Source organism: Bufo gargarizans, chromosome 1 (assembly GCF_014858855.1).
Source record: "Bufo gargarizans isolate SCDJY-AF-19 chromosome 1, ASM1485885v1, whole genome shotgun sequence".
NCBI lineage: Eukaryota > Metazoa > Chordata > Amphibia > Anura > Bufonidae > Bufo > Bufo gargarizans.
Window position 1 is genome coordinate 728031438 of NC_058080.1, and position 25021 is coordinate 728056458.

General features: G+C 43.2%; 1 protein-coding gene across 2 annotated transcripts in view; it reads right to left on the minus strand.

Moving 5' to 3' along the window:
* Positions 1-25021, minus strand: part of LOC122924871 (NACHT, LRR and PYD domains-containing protein 12-like) — a 166851-nt gene that overhangs the window by 46160 nt on the left and 95670 nt on the right. The window contains exons 7-9 of one of the 2 annotated variants that reach the window (XM_044276391.1): positions 16789-16959; positions 13964-14134; positions 6929-7099 (exon numbers count right to left, since the gene is read on the minus strand). In XM_044276391.1, the coding sequence (XP_044132326.1) occupies positions 6929-7099; positions 13964-14134; positions 16789-16959 (513 nt within the window). The remainder of the gene's footprint in view (positions 1-6928; positions 7100-13963; positions 14135-16788; positions 16960-25021) is intronic. The other variant, XM_044276392.1, reaches the window with a different exon arrangement.

A 25021-nucleotide genomic window follows, 5' to 3' on the forward strand; every position in this document is an offset into this window, starting at 1 on the left:
TTAACTTTGCTGCCTTATTTTTTAATTCACTTTATCATTGTTTTCATTTTCTAATTTTTCATTTTTTTTTTATTGATTATATCAACTTTTTATATTAATAAATTAGTTTTATTATTGCAATTGACTGTTTCCTGCGTGACCCCAGATATTGAGCACGGGTTTAAACCTTCTTATCCATTTATTCCTTACTGACTGGGTGAATCAGACCAAACCCTGTGCAGCTTCTCGTACCAATAGACGGGTGAGCCTCTACAGTCTCTGCTCATATGATATATACATATATATATATATATATATATATATGTACAGACCAAAAGTTTGGACACACCTTCTCATTCAAAGAGTTTTCTTTATTTTCATGACTGTGAAAATTGTAGATTCACACTGAAGTCATCAAAACTATGAATTAACACATGTGGAATTATATACATAACAAAAAAGTGTGAAACAACTGAAAATATGTCATATTCTAGGTTCTTCAAAGTAGCCACCTTTTGCTTTGATTACTGCTTTGCACACTCTTGGCATTCTCTTGATGAGCTTCAAGATGTAGTCACCTGAAATGGTCTTCCAACAGTCTTGAAGGAGTTCCCAGAGATGCTTAGCACTTGTTGGCCCTTTTGCCTTCACTCTGCGGTCCAGCTCACCCCAAACCATCTCGATTGGGTTCAGGTCCGGTGACTGTGGAGGCCAGGTCATCTGGCGCAGCACCCCATCACTCTCCTTCATGGTCAAATAGCCCTTACACAGCCTGGAGGTGTGTTTGGGGTCATTGTCCTGTTGAAAAATAAATGATGGTCCAACTAAACGCAAACCGGATGGAATAGCATGCCGCTGCAAGATGCTGTGGTAGCCATGCTGGTTCAGTATGCCTTCAATTTTGAATAAATCCCAAGTGTCACCAGCAAAGCACCCCCACACCATCACACCTCCTCCTCCATGCTTCAAGGTGGGAACCAGGCATGTAGAGTCCATCCGTTCACCTTTTCTGCGTCGCACAAAGACACGGTGGTTGGAACCAAAGATCTCAAATTTGGATTCATCAGACCAAAGCACAGATTTCCACTGGTCTAATGTCCATTCCTTGTGTTCTTTAGCCCAAACAAGTCTCTTCTGCTTGTTGCCTGTCCTTAGCAGTGGTTTCCTAGCAGATCTTCTACCATGAAGGCCTGATTCATACAGACTCCTCTTAACAGTTGTTCTAGAGATGTGCCTGCTGCTAGAACTCTGGGTGGCATTGACCTGGTCTCTAATCTGAGCTGCTGTTAACCTGCGATTTCTGAGGCTGGTGACTCGGGTGAACTTCTCCTCCGCAGCAGAGGTGACTCTTGGTCTTCCTTTCCTGGGGCGGTCCGCATGTGAGCCAGTTTCTTTGTAGCGCTTGATGGTTTTTGTGACTGCACTTGGGGACACTTTCAAAGTTTTCCCAATTTTTCGGACTGACTGACCTTCATTTCTTAAAGTAATGATGGCCACTCATTTTTCTTTACTTAGCTGCTTTTTTCTTGCCATAATACAAATTCTAACAGTCTATTCAGTAGGACTATCAGCTGTGTATCCACCTGACTTCTCCACAACGCAACTGATGGCCCCAACCCCATTTATATGGCAAGAAATCCCACTTATTAAACCTGACAGGGCACACCTGTGAAGTGAAAACCATTTCAGGTGACTACCTCTTGAAGCTCATCAAGAGAATGCCAAGAGTGTGCAAAGCAGTAATCAAAGCAAAAGGTGGCTACTTTGAAGAACCTAGAATATGACATATTTTCAGTTGTTTCACACTTTTTTGTTATGTATATAATTCCACATGTGATATTTCATAGTTTTGATGCCTTCAGTGTGAATCTACAATTTTCATAGTCATGAAAATAAAGAAAACTCTTTGAATGAGAAGGTGTGTCCAAACTTTTGGTCTGTACTGTAGATGAAAATGCCTTCAAACCATAGGATTGAGGAAGGGCACAATCATCACAGTTAAGATATATATCTTGTATTAGCAGTTTCCCCTGTCCCCTATATTTATTTTAAAGGGAAAGGGGGTGAGAGGGTTAATGTGCAGTCGGACTGGAGGTCAGGGTCTCCTTCTCCCATGCTGCAGCGCTGGCCAATCACAGCGCTCAGCTCATAGCCTGAGAGTTTTTTTTCTCTCTCAGGCTATGAGCTGAGCGCTGCGATTGGCCAGCGCTGCAGCATGGGAGAATGAGCCGACGGCAGGTTCCCCTGGGTGGAGCCTAACTATGAAGATATAACCAGGTATAACAGTAAGTGCAGGGGGGTCCCTGGGCGCTGCTCTACATGCCTGTATAGTTAGTTTAGAAGTTTTATTCTGGTGAAAGGTCCTCTTTAAGAACAGAGGTTCATTCAAGTGTTTTCGATCAGGTATTGAAAACACCTATGGATGTCAAGGAGAAGCAATCAAGCATAATAAGCACCAATTAGGCAGATGTAAAAGGACTGTGATACTCAGCTCCTTCTAGACATTTACTGGCGTGTTTACAAACATGGTGAAGTCAAGAGAATGGTCCAGGAAGACAAGAGAATAGGTGATTTCTCTTCACAGGAAGGGCAATGGCTATAAGAAGATTGCAAAGATGTTAAACATACCAAGAGACACCATAGGAAGCATCATTCGCAAATTCAAGGCAAAGGGCACTGTTGAAACACTACCTGGTCATGGCAGAAAGAAGATGCTGACTTTGACTGCTGTGCGCTACCTGAAGTGCAAAGTGGAGAAAAGTCCCTGTGTGACTGCTGAGGAACTGAAAAAGATTTGTCAGATGTGGGCACTGAAGTTTCAGCTCAGACAATAAGGCGCACACTGCGTAATGAAGGCCTCCATGCCAGAACTCCCTTGCTGTCTCCAAAGAATAAGAGTCGACTGCAGTATGCCAAAAGTCATGTGGACAAACCACAAAAGTTTTGGGATAGTGTTCTGTGGACTGATGAAACAAAATTAGAACTGTTTGGGCCCATGGATCAACGCTATGTTTGGAGGAGGAAGAACAAGGCCTATGAAGAAAAGAACACCTTGCCTACTGTGAAGCATGGGGGGGGGGGGGGGTCAATCATGCTTTGGGGCTGTTTTGCTTCTACAGGTACAGGGAAGCTTCAGCGTGTGAAAGGTACCATGAATTCTCTTCAGTACCAGGAGATATTGGATAAAAATGTGATGCAGTCCGTCACAAACCTGAGGCTTGGGAGACGTTGGACCTTTCAACAGGACAATGATCCCAAGCATACCTCCAAGTCCACTAGAGCATGGTTGCAGATTAAAGGCTGGAACATTTTGAAGTGGCCATCGCAGTCACCAGACTTAAATCCGATTGAAAACCTCTGGTGGGACTTAAAGAAAGCAGTTGCATCGTGCAAGCCTAAGAATGTGACTGAACTGGAGGCTTTTGCCCATGAAGAATGGGCGAAGATACCCGTAGATCGCTGCAAGACACTTGTGTCAAGCTATGCTTCACGTTTAACAGCTGTTATAACTGGAAAAGGATGTTGGACTAAGTACTAAGATTGAATGTCACTTGGGGGTTGAATAAAACTGATAATGATGTGAGCACAGAAAAGACATTTGTGGTTATTTCATTATAAATGTTATGTTATATTTGTCTGACTTACAAAATCAATGTCAAACTGGCCAAAACACTCAATTTCAGTGGGGGGGGGACTGAATAATTTTGAACACAACTGTAATCCAAGGTAATTTTCATTTTACAATATGCTACTTTACCCAGGGTACAGTTGTGGTAAAGGTTAATTTTCCTACATTTATCTGCAAATGAACTCATATTTTACTTCCCATTTATAGTCTATAGGCATTCCACTGTCATTTACCCTCATCATTGTGCAGAACAGTGATAATTCCACTTAATCTGAACATTAAATAATCCCACTGAATTTGGAGAGTATATCTGCTAAATAATTATTAGATATGTCAAATGGTTTTGTCTCCAATTCAAATATTACATTTCCATTATTCTCTATGGGCATTCCACTTTCCTGCTAAAGTCTATGGGCATTCCACTTTGTCATTTCTTTTTTGAAGTCTGTCCTGTGGTCTTGAAAAACATAAAACATCCTATTATTCTCCATTTCGAGGACAGCAATAGAACTTTTCTCTAGACCAGGGATGTCAAACTCGTGGCCCTCCAGCTGTTGCAAAACTACCGCAAAATACAGCAGCACGCATGAAGCCCTCAGATGGCTATGTGAACGGAGAAGTAAAAAAGTTATGGTTCTTAGAAGTCGGGAAAAAAAGCAAAAGGGAAAATACTTATCAGTAATGTGGAGAGAAGATGATAAATCTGCTGCAGATGACACTTGCAATGAGCAGGATATGGGGTAAGCTGACACCACTTATGCAGTGGGCCAGGATACAGGTGGATAATAGTCTATATTTGTTTGTGACGCCAATTGCAGCATGCGCAGTGTACTGTCCCAGGGCCCTTCCAGGGTGTTATAATGCACGTCCCAGATTAGGAATGCCAGAGTGGTGTAATGGCCTATAATGTCTCTGTAGAATAGTGATAATTGTGTCAACAGTGTCTCCTACCTGGGTACGGCTGGACTCCTGGCTCACTTGCAATAAATTTGAGTGTAGTGATAGTAGGAGTAATAGAGGAATTTTGCTGCAGAAATAATGTCCAGACCTTTAGTTGAAGTTCAAACATTTCTTTACTGAAGATAACTTGTATCCAAGCAGTATACAGCTTTGCTATCTGGTCCCAGCAGGTTTTGGCAATTATTGGCAGGAAGAAATGCCTCTGCTTGATATGTGGGGAGCTCGCAGGATAAGATGTCGTCTGCTTGGTAGCTCTATAACTGTGGCAGGAATTAATCTTCTGCGTTTCTCTGTAACTTCTGCTTTGTGGGGGTAGACTAGCTGAGGCTAGATGAGGCTGAAGGAGCTCAGCTTGGGTATATGATCAGGTCTCAGCCGAGACAAGATCCTTGCTGTCTTCCCTATGCAGGGGATCTCCAACACACACCCTCCCCTTAGCAGGGAGTGGGCTCCTGAACGTTATCACACAGCCTTCCCCAACAGGGGTGGCTGGCACACTGACTAACTTCCTTCTCCACCGATGCTGCAGGATGTGGGAACAGTCCACACCTCCACAGAGGGGGAGCTAAGCTGGAATAATTCATTCCAGCTTAGATACACTAAACTGGGACTTATACTTGTCAATGTTGCTGCCACTTACTGGTAACCTGGAAAATTACAGGAAAAATTACATTTAAAATGCATTGCTTTTGGAGATGTCCTAAATTATTAAGGTATTGGAAAGATATTGTAGACATAACATCAGCATTTTGGGGTATCCAAGTTCCGGAAGATCCCGTTGTTTGTATCTTGGGGGCCACGCTACATCTTAAACTAAAAAGAGAGTTACAATCGGTATTATGTAAAGATTTATTTCAGGCTAGATTGCTTATACTCCGAAGATGGGTAAATAAAGACCCTCCTACAGTGGGACAGTGGCAGGAAGCAGTGCTCAATCTGATTAAATTGGAACAGGCGGCTGAGAGATACAGGGATAGAGATGAAAAAGTTGATAAAATTTGGAGGAAATGGTTGAACCAGGGCCAAGGTGTTTTTTTTTTGTTTTTTTTCTCTCTCTCTCTCCTCTTTGCTCTTTCTTCTTAGGGAGGGGGAGAGAAACTCTCCCCTCTCCCTCTCTCTTCAATTGGGTGGGGGGGAGGGTAGTAGGGTTAAAATTGTTAACATGTGAACGACTATTGTAATGACTCGTTGGACGGTCCGATACTGTATATTTTATATGTGTTTTGTATAACAATAAAGAAACAGAAAAAAAAAAAAGAGAATTTACCAGCCACAGAATACAGGTGCTGAGCAGACGCACTTATGCGCTTTCAATTTTTTGCAATTTTTGTAAAAACTGCAGCAAAAAAATTAATAAAACAATTACAGCCTCTACTAAAATAAAAGAAAAATGGTTTTAGATGCACATTTGTGAAGACATAATATAAATTACATCTGGCGACTAGTGATGAGCGGTAGGGGTCATATTCGAATTTGCGATATTTTGTAGAATATTCGGCGAATATTATATTATATTATAATGATTGCGTAATATGCAAATTTTTGTAATGCAAATTTTTCGTAATGCAAATATTTATCGCAAATTTTTTAATTGCCAAGCAAAAACATGATTCCTCCCTGCTTCTTGTTTGTGGGCCAATGAGTCATAGCACTATATCGAATATATTCAGCAGGGAGGAATCATGACTTTAAATGGGAAAAATGATGAATATTCTAAAATTAGCTAAATTGCTCTATATTTGTATTTTTTTTTGAATATTTGCTATATTGCTATATATTCTTGTTTTAGAATATTAAGAATATTCGAAAAAACTAATATATTCGATATAGTGCTATATATTTGTTTTTTTTAGAATATTCATCATTTGGCCCACAAGCAAGAAGCAGGGAGGAATCATGTTTTTACTCAGCAATTGAAAAATTTGCGATAAAAATTCACAATAAAAAAAATCTAGAATATTCAAAATTACAAATATATATCACTATATTCTAAATATTTAGGGAATTTTCGAAGTACCTATATTCGTGATAACAATTTGCAATTCGAATATTCGTGATCAACATTACTGACGACAATGTAAATGCTCTTAGAAGATAGTAGCGGGGTAGAGGCATGTAGTAACACAACTCTGGGGTGTTACACACTTATATACAGACTGTGCCAAAATCAGGGGTGCGGTGGCCGCTGACACAACTAGACCTGGTGCATTAGTCAGACATTACTAGAGACGACACATATCAAGGAGCAGTCAGCAGTTTATCTCATAGACATAACAATGGTGCGGAGCATAAAATAGAATACAATCCATGTATAACGTGTGCCCCACATGTCTCAGTCCTGTACACATCTCTTATACTCACAGTAATGTCTCTATCCTGCAGGCCGGACTGGACAGAGCCTCCATCAAGTCACTGAAGTGAGGACCAGACAGACGGTTACTAGACAGGTCAAGTGTCTTCAGGGACGGGTTATTCCTTATTACAGATGCCAACTGGATGCAGGAAGTGTCTGGTAGACGATTATCAGCCAATCTGTAAGAATAAGAAGATGAGATGTGGGTGAGGCATCCACAGAGCGTTAGTATAAAGTCTGTAGATTGTGACTGTGGAGAGAAAATGTCCCCGACTGTGAGTAAAATCCATAAATGTCATCACTAGAAGCCGCCTCTTGGGTGTGGTGGATGTCAGGAATGGCGGCAGCTGTAAGTCAAGTAAAGGAACAGATGGTCTTTCCTGGCAGACAGTATTCAAAAGTCACTTGATAGATACAGGCAACACAAAGTTCAGAGCAATACAGCATGTAGATATAAGCGGTCTCGTTGTCTGGATCCAGTCAGACTTACAGGAGGCGATGGGCAGATGCGTAGTCAGACAGTGCAGAGGTCTATAATCCAGGTGATCCAATAAACAGACGGCAGGCAGATGCGTAGTCAAACGAAGCAGAGGTCAAATACCAGGAAATCCAATAAACAGACACAGTGGGATGCTTCAGCAGGAGTCAAGAGGTACAACAACCACGCTTGGGCACTTCATGATAAGTGAAGCTGCCTTAACCTCTTCCGGACACATAACGTACCGGTACGTCATGTGTATTTCTGATCACCCGCGCCCAGTGGGCATTGATCGGAACAAGGTGTCTGCTCAAATCATTGACCAGGCACCTTGGGTCAATGCGCGGGGGGGTCCCGTGACCCCTCCCCCCCGTTTCGGCGATCGCCGCAAACCACAGGACGATTCAGACCTGCGGTTTGCGGCTTTTACAGGTTGCGGCGGGCGGCAGTGCCATCGGGTCCCCGTGGGGCTGTAGGGGGGACCCAATGGCATGGAAGGCAGCGCAATGTCTTCCTTAGGCATCAGTGCTGCCTTCCAGGGAGATTCAGCCCCCTGGATCTCACAGGCCGGAAGCTGTATGAGTAATACTCACTGTATTGCTCATACAGCCAATGCATTCCAATACAGAAGTATTTGAATGCATTGTAAAGGGGATTAGACCCCCAAAAGTTGAAGTTTCAAAGTGCGACAAAAAATAAAGTGAAAAAAAGTTTAAAAAAGAAAGCCCCCCCCAAATTTTTTAAAAGTTTCAAGTAAAAAAAAACAACTTAATTTTCCCCAAATAAAGTAAAAAAAACAATTGGTAAAAAAAAGACATATTAGGTATCGCCGCGTCCGTATTGACCGGCTCTATAAACATATCACATGAACTAACCCCTCAGATGAACACCATAAAAAATTAAAACTGTGCTAAATAAACCATTTTTTTGTCACAAAAGTCTAATAGCAAGCGATCAAAAAGTCATATGCACCCCAAAATAATGGCAATCAAACTGTCATCTCATCCCGCAAAAAATGAGACTCTACCTAAGATAATCACCCAAAAACTGAAAAAACTATGGCTCTCAGAATATGGAGACACTAAAACATTATTATTTTTTTTTGTTTCAAAAATATTATTGTGTAAAACTTACATAAATAAAAAAAGAGTATACATATTAGGTATCGCCGTGTCCATAATAACTTGCTCTATAAGAATATCACATGATCTAACCCCTCAGATGAACACCGTAAAAAATAAAAACTGTGCTAAATAAACAATTTTTTTGTCACCCTACATAAATAACAAAAGTAGACATTATGTATCGCCGTGTCCGTATCGACCTTCTCTATAAAAATATCACATGACCTAACCCCTCAGATGAACACCGTAAAAAATAAAAACCGTGCTAAATAAACCATTTTTTTGTCACCTTACATCACAAAAAGTCTAATAGCAAGCGATCAAAAAGTCATATGTACCCCAAAATAATGGCAATCAAACTGTCATCTCATCCTGCAAAAAAATGAGACCCTACCTAAGATAATCGCCCAAAAACTGAAAAAACTATGGCTCTCAGAATATGGAGACACTAAAACATGATTTATTTTTTTTGTTTCAAAAATATTATTGTGTAAAACTTACAGAAATAAAAAAAAGTATACATATTAGGTATCGCCGTGTCCATAATAACTTGCTCTATAAGAATATCACATGACCTAACCCCTCAGATGAACACCGAAAAAAATAAAAAATAAAAACTGTGTTAAATAAACCATTTTTTTATCACCTTACATCACAAAAAGTGTAATAGCAAGCGATCAAAAAGTCATACGCACCCCAAAATAGTGCCAATCAAACCATCATCTCATCCCACAAAAAGTCATACCCTACCCAAGATAATCGCCCAAAAACAGAAAAAATTATGGCTCTCAGACTATGGAAACACTAAAACATGATTTTCTTTTGTTTAAAAAATGAAATCATTGTGTAGGTATCGCCACGTCCATGAAAACCTGATCTATAAAAATACCACATGATCTAACCTGTTAGATGAATGTTGCAAATAACAAAAGTAAAAACGGTGCCAAAACAGCTAATTCTTGTTACCTTGCCTCACAAAATGTGTATTATAGAGCAACCAAAAGTCATATGTACCCTAAAATAGTACCAACAAAACTGCCAATCTATCCTGTAGTTTCTAAAATGGTGTCACTTTTTTGGAGTTTCTACTCTAGGGGTGCATCAGGGGGGCTTCAAATGGGACATGGTGTCAAAAAACCAGTGCAGCAAAATCTGCCTTCCAAAAACCGTATGGCAATCCTTTCCTTCTGCGCCCTGCCGTGTGCCCTTACAGCGGTTTACAACCACATGGGGGGTGTTTCTGTAAACTACAGAATCAGAGACATAAATAATGAGTTTTGTTTGGCTGTTAACCCTTGCTTTGTAACTGGAAAAAAATTATTAAAATGGAAAATCTGCCAAAAAAGTGAAATTTTGAAATTGTATCTCTATTTTCCATTAATTCTTGTGGTACACCTAAAGGGTTAACACAGTTTGTAAAATCAGTTTTGAATACCTTGAGGGGTGTAGTTTCTAGAATGGGGTCATTTTTGGGTGGTTTCTACTATGTAAGCCTCACAAAGTGACTTCAGACCTGAACTGGTCCTTGAAAAGTGGGTTTTTGAACATTTCTGAAAAATTTCAAGATTTGCTTCTAAACTTCTAAGCCTTGTAACATCCCCAAAAATGTTTATGTCATTCCCAAAATGATCCAAACATGAAGTAGACATATAGGGAATGTAAAGTAATAACTATTTTTGTAGTTATTACTAGAAGTAGATAGATTGAAACTTGGAAATTTGCTAATTTTTCTAAATTTTTTGCAAATTTTGTGTTTTTTTTATACATAAAAATGAATTTGTTTGACTCAATTTTAGCAGTGTCATGAAGTACAATATGTGACGAAAAAACGATCTCAGAATGGCCTGGATAAGTCAAAGCGTTTTAATGGTATCACCACAAAAAGTGACACTGGTCAGATTGGCAAAAAATGGCCTGGTCCTTAAGGTGAAAATGAGCCCGGTCCTTAAGGAGTTAAATATAAATAGTCCCGCCTCTGGGTGGGGACGGTAATCAGGAACCAGCTGCCTACCCCTATAAGAAATGGAAAAGTGCGCGCGCCCGTGCTATAGCACATCAGATGACAACTGGCAGTGAGGACTAATGCGGCGGTATGCTGGCGGGCGCCTGCATCTCCTACAAGGTAAGCCAGTACTGGGACCCATAGTGCTGCCACCCTGCGGTGGGGACACAGACCCCATACTGACAGAACCACCGGCCTGTGAAGAGACCGCATACATCTGGTGCTGTAATTACAGTGCCTGAGGTACGCAGCATACAGGGGCAGGGAAGCTCTTTGTTCCCCTGTCCCTGTTATGCAAAACCCTTTTAGTAAGAATAAAATCTTGCTAAAAGTATCTAATAAACAGCAGTCAGGGGGATCCAGCACGGCCAGACTCCTGACTGCTTCATTAGTGATCAGGCAGAGCGCACATACAGATCTGCCTGACCAGTGAGAGAGGCAGCAGGCAGGAGAACCATCCATTCAGCGCATGGGGGAGTAAGGTCCTACACTGTACTGAAAGGAGATGAAAACTACAGCTTAAGGACCTTTGATGAGGTCATTAATAGGAGGAGCCAGAGCAGGAAGACTGTACAGCCGACACTGGTGTAGGGAAATGTGAGTTTTTACTAAAGATGCTAAGTATGTATGTGTAGCAGGCTGTATGTGTGTAATAGAGCTGTATGTCAGTAACAAAACTGTATGTGTGTAGTAGTGCTGTATAGGTATAGTAGAACAGTATGTATGTAGCAGAGCTGTATGTATGTAGTAGAGCTGTATGTATGTAACATACCTGTATGGGTGTAGCAGGCTGTATTTGAGTGCTGTGTGTATAGCAGATCTGTATGTGTGTTTTGCAATGCCTGGTGTGTATAGCAGAGCTGTGTGTGAGTATGGCGGTGCTGTATGTATAGCAATATACAAACTGCTGTACGGGCACACAGCATTGCGCAGAAGGGAAGGAACTCCATACGGTTTTTGGAAGGCAGATTTTGCTGCACTGGTTTTTTTGACACCATGTCCCATTTGAAGACCCCCTGATGCACCCCTAGAGTAGAAACTCCAAAAAAGTTACCCCATTTTTGAAACTACGGGATAAGGTGGCAGTTTTGTTGGTACTATATTAGGGTACATATGATTTTTGGTTGCTCTATATTACACTTTTTGTGAGGCAAGGTAACAAGAAATAGCTGTTTTGGCACCGTTTTATTTTTTGTTATTTGCAACATTCATCTGACAGGTTAGATCATGTGGTATTTTTATAGAGCAGGTTGTTACGGACGTGACAATACCAAATATGTCTACTTTGTTTGGTTGTTTGTTTCAGTTTTACATAACAAAGCATTTTTGATAAAAAAATATTTTTTGGTGTCTCCACATTCTGAAAGCCGTAGTTCTATAAATTTTTGGGGCGACTGTATTGTGTAGGGGCTCATTTTTTTCGGGATGAGATAACGGTTTAATTGGTACTATTATAGGGTGCATATGACTTTTTCATCGCTTGCTATTACATATTTTGTGATGTAAGGTGACAAAAAATTGCGTTTTTTACACCGTTTTTTTTTTTTATATAGTATTCACCTGAGGGGTAAGGTCATGTGATATTTATATAGAGCAGATTATTATGGACGCGGCGATACCTAATATGTTTTTTTATTTATGTAAGTTTTACACAATGATTTCATTTTTTAAACAAAAAAAAAATCATGTTTTATTGTCTCCTAGTCTGAGAGCCACAGTTTATTTAGCACAGTTTTAATTTTATTTTTTTGATGGTGTTCACCTGAAGGGTTAGGTAATGTGTCAGTTTTATAGAGCTGGTCGATACAGACGCGGTGATACCTAATATGTGTACTTTTCTTCTTTTCTCAATTTTTTTAATTTTTTTATTCCCTTTATTTTGGCAAAAGGATATTTTTTTTTTTTACTTTACACTTAAAAAAAATTTGGGGGACATTTTTTTCCACTTTATTTTTTGTCCCACTCCGTGACTTCAACGTTTGGGGGGTCTTATCCCCTTTACGATGCATTCCAATACTTCTGTATTGGAATGCATTGGCTGTATGAGTAAAACTGTGTGTATTACTCATACAGCTTCCTGCCTGTGAGATCCAGGGGGCTGGATCTCACAGGCACGTCACCGGAAGGCAGCCCCGATGCCTAAGGAAGGCATCGCGCTGCCTTTCATGCCATCGGGCCCCCGTCACAGCAGCACGGGGACCCGATTGCAGCTCCGATGCCCGTGAGGACATCGCATGTGCCGCGGTCAGTGCTGACAGCGGCACATCAAGGGTTAATGCGCCGGCATCTGTGATTTCACTGATGCCGGCGCATGCAGCAGGGGTCAGGCTATCAGTGACTGCCAGACCCTTGCTGCTGATCGGGTGGGCGCAGCTCCTGCACTTGCCCGATCACAGCACTGTACATGTACGGCTCTGGTCCTTAAGTCACGAACATCTGCGCTGTACATGTAGGGCGTGGGTCCTCTACAGGTTAAATCACCCCCTTTCTCAATTTTGCATATAAAATTTATAAACAATAAAAAATATACATATTATATATCGCCACACCCGAAAAAGTGCAAACTATTAAAATATAAAAAAATATTGAACGCCGTGACAGAAGGAAAAAGAAAAAAATCTAAACCGCACAATTCGCCATTTTTAGTCACTTTGTCCCCCCAAAAAATAGGATAGGACTGTTCTATTATGGGCCGGACGTTCCATAAAATGCGGAATGCACGCAGCTTTTTTGGTGTTTTAATTTTTGCATGGTATCTAATGGTATAGAGTATCGCAAAACTTTTTTATGGTATCAAAATCGAATTAAAATTTTGGTATCGTGACAACCATAGTCAGCAGTTTATCTCATGGACATAACAATGGTGCGGAGCATAAAATAGAATAAACTCCATGTATAACTTGTGCCCCACATGTCTCCGTCATTCACACGTCAGTATTTTTCTATAATCCGAATTTCGGTCCGTTTTTTGCGGATCCGTTGTTCCTGAAAATGTTTCCGTATGTCATCCGTTTTTTGCGGATCCGCAAAAAACGGAAACATGTATACATTTCAATAATCAAATAAAGTTGTTTGGATTTCAGTGAAAAAAAATTGAAAAAAATAAATAAAAAAAATTTGCTATGTGTTTCCAGGAACGGATTCCGCAAAAAACGGAAGACATACGGAATGACATCCGAATGTCTTCCGTTTTTTGCGGAACCATTGACTTTGCATTGTACCAGGATCCGATTTTTCAGGAACATAATAGGACATGTTTTATATTTAAACGGACATGCGGAACGGAACAACGGAAACGGACAGCACACATTGTGCTGTCCGATTTTTTCCAGGACTCATTGAAAATGAATGGGTCCTGATCTGGTCCTGATCTGTTCCGCAAAAAACGGAACAGATCAGGAAAGAAAAAACGGACGTGTGAATGGACCCTTATACTCACTTTAATGCCCCTATCCTGCAGGCCGGACTTGACAGAGCCTCCATCAAGTCACTGAAGTGAGGACCAGACAGACGGTTATAAGACAGGTCGAGTTTCTTCAGGGACGTGTTATTCCTTATTCCAGATGCTAACTGGATGCAGGAAGTGTCTGGTAGACCATTACCAGCCAATCTGTAAGAATAAGAAGATGAGATGTGGGTGAGGCGTCCACAGAACGTTACTATAAAATCTGTAGATTGTGACTGTGGAGAAAAAATGTCCCCGACTGTTAGTAAAATCCTTAAATGTCATCACTAGAAGCCGCCTCTTGTGTGTGGTGGATGTCAGGAATGGCGGCAGCTATATGATATGTCCATGTCCTAGAGATCCAGAACCCCCGAGGAGTGTCCTCACTTTATGGTATGTCATAAATCAGTGATGATGGCAGCACATATATGTACAAGAGTCATAAAGCTGGAGGAACTTGTGTCAGCGTCATCGGCTGCCGAGAGCTCTCCTTCCTCCATCTATTGTGGTCCTCACTCTGTGGCCCCCATTTTTCTTCCACCATCTATTGTGGCCCTCAGTCTGTGGCTCCTGTGGCCTCCATTCTCCTTTCTCCGCCATCTATTGTGGCCCTCAGTCTCCTTCCTCCACCATCTATTGTGGCCCCCATTCTCCTTCCTCCACCATCTATTGTGGCCCCTGTGGCCCCCGTTCTCCTCCTCACATTACTACAGGACACATGTGGCTCTGCCCTCGCTCAGTCAGTTATTTGGGGGATGGATTATTAGTAGACATTACACTACATTCAGGGTTTCTCTGGATTCTGCTGGTATTGATTATTACTTATTGATAACGAGCAGTAATCATCTCCATTCTGAGTAAATTACAGCCAGGGTCATCAGTAATAATACCGCCATACAGCTGTAATGTAGCACAGGCAGAGATGAGCGCTCTATGGCGGTAAGGGCTCATGTACATATTACAGCTCTGTATAACCTGGGAGTTGCTCAGATCCATAATCCGCCCCATAGAAGCGCAAGTGTCTTCTACTCTACAATTTCAGATTGAACATATTAACAAGAGCTGTGCTCTATCGAGCTCCTATGTTGATGGGAGTCTCCCCTGGTTACTACACTTTCAGTGGGTCCCTTAGGAGGGGGGTCTCGCAGAGCTCTTGAGGGTCTGGGGTAAACCATCAAGAAATGTAGAACTAAGTCAAGTAATGGGCTGACTACACCCTAGCTATGTGGGGGCATAATAAGGTTGGGAATAATGGTAGATATAACCTAATCATGAAATATTCAAACAAGTAAAGATAAACCATGTGAGGGATAGCAACCAACTGATTGTTCCAGAGCTCACAGCACCATGAGAAAAACTATTCGGCTATGTAAAGGCTTAGAATGGTTAACACATGGCAATACATCACAGTTCTACAGGTTTTAGGGCCCGAAGGACGGCTTCTTTTGGTCTTGTCGGTTCTCCCTGGTGAAGCCTTCTGCCAGGCGTCGGTTTGTGGAGGAATAGGAAGAGGTTCTCCCTGATCAGCTGGCATCCACAAGGGGATGTCAATAGAATTAATTCTCAGCAGTGTCCATGCTGCTTTAAAGTCCTGCGGTGTTCTGATGACCACTTGTTTCCCATTTTTATTGAGGGTAAGGCCAAAGGGGTATAACCAGCGGAAAGGGATCGCAGCAGCTTTTAAAGCATCTAGTAACGGGCACAGTGTGCAGAGTTTAGCCATGGTGGATAGCGCCAAATTTTAGAAGAACAGAATATCTGTATCTTCATATCTGCTGGCTTGTAGGAGGTCTGCCGTCTCAATGTAGCTCAGGAGGCCTTATATGGTAGATCATTAGGTTTGGGCTGGGGTCGCAATGCCCTGTGGATCCTCTTGATTACTATTTAAGTGGCCCTCTCAGAGCCTAGTAAGGAGGTAAATATTTTGCGCGCCACTTCATTGACTCCGGATGTTCTCCCAACGACTGCAATTTTCCTGATCCTCAATTTTGAGGAGAGTTTCATTCAAGAGGGTCTTTAGGGCCTGTAGGGCATCCCCTGTTTGTTCGTAAGTCAGGATAGCTTACTGGGTATTTTCAAGTGCCACTACCCTGTGGCCTAGATGGCGAAGACCTAGTCTGCCAGGTCTTTTTTTAGCGGCGAGAGTGCAGATTCCAGGATATCCCGGAGTACAGCTTTAGATAACGGGGCAGCTCTTTGGGTTGACCATCGGTCTGAAGCGTCGGAGATACTGCCAGCCTCAGAGAGGTTGTCTACATCTGAGTGTTGTGAGGCGCTCGGCGCCATATTAGCCACGCTGGAGAAGAGGGAGTATGGCTTTTTCTGGAGATATTTATCCATGTCCGGTTGTTTAGATCTTACTGGAGTGGGCTCGGCGGGTTCCTTCTGTTTATCTTTAGCGAGTTTCCCCATTTTCATGCAGCTGAACAGCTATTTAAGAGGTTTGTAGTCAGCACTGAACAGGAGCACAGAATCAGTCAGCCATTCACTAGCTCGTCCAGGCTCTGCCCCCATTGGGAGACTTTTTATTCATGTTCTCACTGCTTGAGTGTCCATTTGCCAAGTACTATTGTGGGATATAGGAGGAGACTGAAGGGGCATTGATAGTAAAGTGTTCTACTAAGTGTGTTTTGATAGAGGAGAACACTTCATGGATCATTAATAGAGGGTCATTAAGAGACCAAGATTGGGGGGGTATAGACAGGAGAGATATTTAGGAAACAGACATGGGGCTATGGTGCAGAGTATAAAATAGAATAAAATCCATGTATAACGTGTGCCCCACATGTCTCAGTCCTGTACATATCTCTTATACTCACTGTAATTCCTCTATCCTGCAGGCCGGACTGGACAGAGCCTCCATTAAGTCACTGAAGTGAGGACCAGACAGACTGTTATCAGACAGGTCAAGTATCTTCAGGGACCGGTTATTCCTTATTACAGAAGCCAGCTGGATGCAGGAAGTGTCTGGTAGACGATTATAACCCAATCTGTAATAATAAGAAGATGAGATGTGGGTGAGGCGTCCACAGAGCGTTAGTATAAAATCTGTAGATTGTGACTGTGGAGAGAAAATGTCCCCGGCTGTTAGTAAAATCCATAAATGTCATCACTAGAAGCCGCCTCTTGTGTGTGGTGGATGTCAGGAATGGCGGCAGCTATATGATATGTCCATGTCCTAGAAATCCAGAACCCCTGAGGAATGTCCTCACTTTATGGCATGTTCACATGTGGCTAGGGTTGCCAACCGGCCGGTTACTCATCAGCCAAGTCGGTTATTTAGTTGCCTTGCCGATGCCAGTAATTTTTTTCTACCACCAATAATAATTGCCGTTATTTTCCAATATGGACTGTTACTAATGAATGCTTACATTATGGAGCGCTCATTAGTACAGCCTTTAACTCCTTCCCCTCCCCCACTTCTGTTAAAAAAAAAAAAAACTCGCCTCCTCCATTTGATGGCGCCACTGTGAACACTCGCTGCTCACTGGAAGCTCAAGACAGGACCTGTGTGACATCATAAATGGAGGAATGCAGGTCCTGTCCTGAGCTTCCAGTGTAGAGAATGTTCACAGCGGTGCCATCAAATGGAGGAGGCGAGTTCTTTTTTCTTTTTTTTGAGCAAGCAGATAGTAGGCATTAGATCTCTCTCCGTACAGTATTAGAATGTATGGGCTCCGATAAGCCAAAGTTATTACTTCGCCACGTCGCTTGAGACTTGTGTAATAACTTTGGGAATTATTACTGTAAAAAAAAACTGGAACCACTCAGGTTCGGTTCCGAGTGGTATGGTTCCGAATAGATCTGCTCCAGGAGTCCACAGTTGGGTACAGCGATCGTTGTGTGAAGGTGGATCAGGCTCACAGTGAAATTACCAGTGAGAAGAAAAAAATCATAAAGTGACAAACAATGTCTTTTAATGCTCCGAGCTCCAGGAGAACTCCTTACATTTTACCTTAGTTACAGGAGATTAGAGGAACTCGTGGAGATTGTTGGCATTTAGTTTGTGCGTTCGGGGATCTGCATATATTCGAGGCATGGTCCTCAGGGCAGGCTTTCCAGCAGGCTTTAATCTTTGATGTTGGAGAGTCTTGTGCCGGGATGGACACACGGGTCACAGATCATAATTACACTGGATGCCCTCAGAACCTCCTCATCTGACTATATAAAGCTGTAAGAGTCAATGCTCCGGTTATGTCTAATTTGTGTAACCAGTGTGGTGATGTGTACAGTGCTGGAAGGCGTGTATATCCTACCCAGGTACTTCAGCTGGGTGAGATAAATAAAATCCAGAAAGCTGCCGGAGTTTCAGCAAAGCTTAGTTTTCTGAGACAGTTTTGTCTGCGTTTTGTTATGGGCTGGATTTTATTTAGACTGATAAATAGGTATGGTAGTGGGATCTGCCATTCCACACCATACCAGTACGGGTGTTGTCTTTTGCTGGTGATCGCAGGAAAGGCCTGCTGTAATCAAGGAGGGGTAAAACCAACCCTCTGTGTGTCAGTCTGGGTAAAGAAGACTTGGGAGCAGAGGCCTACAAAGGCTCTGGATGGTCTCAGCCAAGAGGGCTGAGGGGCCACAAGGCTATGTGTAGCCGGATCTCTTCCTTATCGGGACTTGTGTTCCGGGAGCGAATCTGCTAAGGGTTAGTGCTTGAGACGCGGTGTATAAGCTGGGCTTAGAGGTGAGTCAGCTAAATAACTTTGTATTAGTTAGAGCCCAGACGGGCAGGTGTTGATTTTGATACTTATGTTTGTGCGGGTGCTTCAGTGCCACAATAAAGCACCAGTTTGGACAATAAATTTGGTTGTCTGCGAAGAAGTCTGTGATTGCGACCCCCTGAGAGACAGCCATCCCTTACAATTGGTGGAGGATGCGTGCAGTGTACATGCTAAAAGGGTACAACGTTGTTGCTAAGGGCAACAGAGAGTTAAAGGGCCGGAAGCCTGTTTGTCCGGTGAAACTGTTGCAAGTCTGGACACTTTTTTGCTGTGTTGCAAGGGAATCTTGCGGTCTTTTAAAGGGCTGGAAGCCCCAGTGAAAGAGACTGAACTGTGTAGGAATTCTTTTTTTGGGGGGTCACTAGGAAACCCTATGTGTAAGTTGCTGCGGCTTGGAAGAGCCCACCAGGCGCAACAAAGTATTGCTGAGAGTGTTGCCAGTGGGAGGACTGTGCAATGGAGGATTGTTTGATCAGGAGATCTGACCAAGCATGTGAGAGGTCCTGCAAAAGGGTGATTGGGGGACTCCCTGCGTGGGTCACACTAGATAACCACCAACAAGTGTCTCGGGTCAGGCCCGAAGTTCTGGAATTTCTGAATAGGGGGCAAAAGACAGATACCACGGTGGCTCTGGCCTTTGTAACGGTCTGTGGCTCTGTACAGTGGGAGCTCTTGATATGTGAGACCCTGAGGGAGGAATTCATACTGGGCAAAGACTTTCCCGGAGAAAGTGCTTAAAATTGTGCGGCTGGAGAATCCAAGGAAAAGTCTTCAGCAGAGTCTATGACTCATCGTCCTGAGCAGTGGCGTAGCTACAGGGGTCGCAGCGGTCGTAATTGCGACCGGGCCCCTGAGCCAGGGGGGCCCACGGCCCCCCTCACCGCCTCCTATTCAAAATGTGATCTAATAGTGCCGGGGGCAGTGCGCACGGCGCAGCGCAGTAGGCAGCTCACGTGACTGTCAGAGGGGGCGGCCGCGGGAGTGAGGAGGAGCCGGCCGGAGGCGTGGTTTGCGCGCATCTCCGGCTCCCTCCCAGTCAGACACTCAGAAGCAGCAGGCAGGCGGCAGTGACTGTGTGGTCCTACGGACGTGCGGTGGCTGGCGGCGCGAGGTGAGTTTTGAATAGCCTCTGGCCGGCCGCCGGGCCCTCTAGCCTCTACAGTACTTTATAATACAGATGTGCCGCCGTAAAGCCCCCTCTCATCTCCCCTCTTGCTGCAGACTTGGGAATGGCAGAAACAGTAGCACAGCAACATGCAACAGTGAATAAATTCTTGCAAAGTGTGTCTGACCTTAGCTAGATAGAACATCACTGTGCTGCATCGACAGAAACAGCAGTGGCTGAAACCACATCAGAAGATCATGCACCAAATAACCACATTAACATAGACTGCGCGCTTTCTTGTTTTCACTCAAGAGATCTCAACTTAAATAATTACCGAATCGTTAACAAAATCCGTCTTGTTCTGGATCATTACTACATTTAAATGTAAGCGTTTTCCTTATTTTGATCCATCAAATGAAAGATATGTCACCCCCCCTCCCCCATGGATAGATCATGTTGCTTTTCATAATACAGCTTTCTACTCACTAAACAGTATAATGTTAACAAAATGAAGTAAAAAAAAAAATCACTAATTTGGGTCAAAACTTTTTGTGTTTTTATGTCACTTTTAAAAGTGAGTGGGCACCAGATTTGTGAAATTTGACCATTATAATGGTGGACCATGGCCGACACTGCTCCAGTCACTCAGACAGTCAACCCTACATTTGCCCGTCTGCTCTTCCTCTGTTGACCTGGACCCGTCGATCTTCCTCAGCTTCCTTGCATTGGATCAGGCCACCACAATTCTGTTTTGTCTCTCCTGGCATGCTGCAACCTGCTGTTGTTAGCTAGGCCTCTCCCCTAGTCCTCAGAGTATGAACAGCTCCCTGGGCTCTTACAGGGCAAGCACCCATGCGCCCAGTGGCGTAGGGATCGCCATAGCAGCCATAGCAATGGCTATGGGGCCCTACGCCACTGGGGGCCCGCCGCCGACTGAGGATTAAAAAATAATAATATAAAACCATGTGGCAAGTGGGCCGGGCCCGGGCGTGGCGCTGTGATAGGGGGCGGTCGGACTCGGAGCCAGAGGCAGAGAGGCACTCTGGGCTGTGGTTCGCTGGAAGTGTAGGAGGTGGAAGCGGCATGTACAAGGAAGCTGGAGTGTGGGTGGCTGGCTGGCTTGGCGGCGCGCACAGTACGGTACGGCTTCACCGTGTCGGTCGGTTCAAGTGGCTGAGGTGAGGGCTGGCTGGGGAGTGGGACTGAGTCTGCCCATGTTGCGATGTATGTCCAACCGAAGCAGCAGGCAGCAGCGTCAGTCAGTGAGTGGAGTCAGACGTGGAGTACTGTAACACGAGACTAGAGCGGACAAGTATTACAGACCCCTGAGATAGGATTAGGTGGCTGTGTCCACTAACCATTACCAGAAATGCAGCTGCACCTGCTAGGCTTGAGCAGGTATATGTGTGAATATGGAAGATGCTGAGAGTGAGGTACAGCCGGATCTCAGCATCTTCCCTAATCCATATTCACACATATACCTGCTCAAGCCTAGCAGGCGCAGCTGCATTTCTGGTAATGGTTAGTGGACACAGCCACCTAATCCTATCTCAGGGGTCTGTAACACAGGAAGGTGAAAGTGCATATCGTGGGGGGTGTATGTGTATTAGACAGAAGGTAGGGATATGTATCTTGTGTAGTTTGGGTATTAGGGAGAGTAAGGGGTATATATCTAGTGCTGATACAGAGCCGCTCTTCGCCTACACGTGTATCAGCACTAGATATATACCCCTTACTGTCCCTAATACCCTAACTACACAAGATACATATCCCTACCTTCTGTCTCATACACATACACCCCCCACGATGTGTACTTTCTCCTTCCTGTGTTACAGACCCCTGTACAATTTACCAATCTTCTTTAATACACAGACATTTAGGCTGCGTTCACACCTGAGCGTTTTACAGCGCGTTCCTACGCGCTGTAAAACGCTCAACAGGCAAAAACCAATGATTCCCTATGGGAATGGTTCTCACCTGAGCGTTTTACAGTACGTACGAACGCGCTGTAAAACGCCCTACGCCCCAAGAAGTACAGGAGCTTCTTTGGGGCGTATTGTCGCACGTTCCCGCACATAGCGGTAACGCGCGACAATGGGCATTTGCTTGTTTCCTCGCGCGTATGTAAACGCACGATAAAAACGCCTGAAAAAAGTGCATACAGAGTACGCTAAGGTGTGAACCCACACTTAGATTCATACATTTCCTACACTGGCACAAATGCGTTGCCAGTGACCAACTGTCTGTGCTCAGTCCTACGCGTAACTGTCGCAAGTGCATGAGGAGCTGCGGATGTGGCGGCGAGGATTGAGAGGTATGTGGGAGATTCGAGACTGGGGGGGGCCCATAAATTTTTTTTGCTATGGGGCCCAGTCATTTCTAGCTACGCCCCTGGTCCTGAGGAAAAAGATTGGATTCAAGGCCAAGGCATTTCCCATGGCAACCACTGCATTGTGATCGTGGCACTAGGAACCGAGGGCTGGAGGTTCCTAAGATCCAGGAAAAGGATGATGACCTCGGTGGAGTTGTTCCTGGAGCACCCTCGTCTCCTAGGAATGCCAAACCCGTGACGTCAAGTGGTAAGACTGTTCCTCTTATTGCTTGTGTAGCAGATAAAGCGATAGTGAGTGAGGCTCTGGAGGTTGGGCATGTTGCTGACCCGTGCCCTGGTACCTCAGAAGCCGTGAAATGTGGTGTCGAGACGGTAGATGTTAGGCCTCTTTTACACGAGCGTAACGTAACATCTGGATGCGTTCAGTGATAATCGCGTGATTTGGCTTGAGAGTGCAGTCCGTTTTGTATGCGATTGCGTTATTTCCGCGCAGGTGACATGTGGATTGCATGCGTTTTTAATGCGCGTGAAAAAAAAACGGATCCATCTTTTAGATTTTTTTAAACAGCTCAAGTTTTTTATGTAGAGTTAGTAGTTTGGCTGTTTTTTGTGTATTTGGATTATTTATATATATAGGGACTCGAAAGATAATGAGAACCCTTGATGTGGGTTGCGAGCTTACATATTTTGCTTACATATATTGTTTAGAACACGGTCTGGGAAATATGTACTAATACCTCATTAATATAAAGTGCAATTTTTAGCAATAAATGTATGCATGTTTCACCATCATCATTAATAAAGTAGTAGTTTGCCTGATTATGACTTAATAAAAACTATCATTACAGGAGCCATGTCACTAAACTCCATCTGTATTGTATTTAATATCGTGTGCATAAAGAACGTTATATTTTGTAACCTATTTTTTGGTAGATATGTATTGTAAATAGAAATATGTGGATGAACGTGTTGAAATTTGTTGCTATAGTTTATAACCAAATTTTCGTGTAACTGTTAGAGAAATAATGCTGATATAGTATAAGTGTATTTGGCTTATATTAATGTATAATGTATGTGGTGTATGTGTTTTGTGCTACATAAATATCAGTATGCACTGTATATAATAAAGACAACAAACAATAAAATGCATGAAAATAAAACAATGTTTAATAAAACACAAACGAGTCAACTTGACTTTTGTTTTTAAATATAACATATATAAAATAAAATGTATAAATTCAAGAACCGGACAGGTGGCGATGGGGACCCTGGAACTGAGGGCCATGGTAGGAGGGTTGTGTAGGGGTGCCAGAGTGCACAGATAGGCCAGCCTGGGATGAGGAGGGGACAGGCTGCCTATAGGATGTCTGGGTCTGATATGGTGGGCCATATGGCCAACTTGGTAGGCCATAAGGTTCCCTACTAATGGGGAAATGTGGCGGACCCTGTGAGCCCTGTGAAATGGGCATTGGGCAGGGTCAGAAATGTGCCCATGGGTGCGCCAATTTTCAAGGGCAACATAAATCTCTGTTGGATCATTTCGCGGAGTGGCTGCCTCCAGAACGATTTCGAGAGCCCCTTTTGTTCTCAGGAATCGTTCTGGAGGCAAACTCCGCAAATAAGGGGCCAGATTTCTGGCACATAAATCAAAATGGTCCTCTAGCCAAGAGGAAGCATAGGGAGTCTCCTTTGGCGGCTGGGTAGGGGCAAAGTGTAGAGGGGATAGACTCCTGAAGCAGCGGGACGCGAGGCTGCAGAGGCGGCGGGTCTCTCTGCAGACTCTGAATAAGGTTGGCCAGAGGAAGTCTCCTCCTTAGAGGTGCTTGAGTGCTGGGGAGCCGATTCATCTGCTTCCTCCTCAAGGTTGTCCTCCGTTCTTCACAATGTAAAACAACAGAACATGTTACTTATTATATGAACACATTTTTTTGTAGCACAATATTAAAGTCACATACTACTATCATCAGCAAAAGACAATGAACACAAAGTACTACATTAAAGAGGACCTTTCACCACTCCTGGCATGTCTTCTTTAATTATTTCATGTATTCCCCATGTACTAACGATTCTGGAGCATCTCTTCTTATGGCAGTATGTTGTGCAATTCTTTTATATTATTTCTACTAGGAATTATGAATGATTTGCTATTAGCCTACAGTAAGTAAGGGTACAGAGGGGTTTAAAAATTTTGGGGGTGGGTACCTGCACACCAAAACATGGCAGCACTGATTGGATTAAAGGAGTCTGTGCAGGTACACCCCCAAATTGTTAACATCCCTCTGTACCCTTGTAACTTCTATCAGGAATAATAAAGTAACAGCACAACATACAGTCATAATAATAGATGCTCCATGATTGTTATTACATGGGGAATGCATGAAACTAGTAAAACATGCATGTCAGGAGTGGTGAAAGGTCCTCATTAAATAACCAACATATTACATACAGTTGCGAGAAAAAGTATGTGAACCCTTTGGAATGATATGGATTTCTGCACAAATTGGTCATAAAATGTGATCTGATCTTCATCTAAGTCACAACAATAGACAATCACAGTCGGCTTACCCTAATAACACACAAAGAGTTAAATGTTTCCATGTTTTTATTGAACACACCATGCAAACATTCACAGTGCAGGTGGAAAAAGTATGTGAACCCTTGGATTTAATAACTGGTTGAACCTCCTTTGGCAGCAATAACTTCAACCAAACGTTTCCTGTAGTTGCAGATCAGACGTGCACAACGGTCAGGAGTAATTCTTGACCATTCCTCTTTACAGAGCTGTTTCAGTTCAGCAATATTCTTGGGATGTCTGGTGTGAATCGCTTTCTTGAGGTCATGCCACAGCATCTCAATCGGGTTGAGGTCAGGACTATGACTGGGCCGCTCCAGAA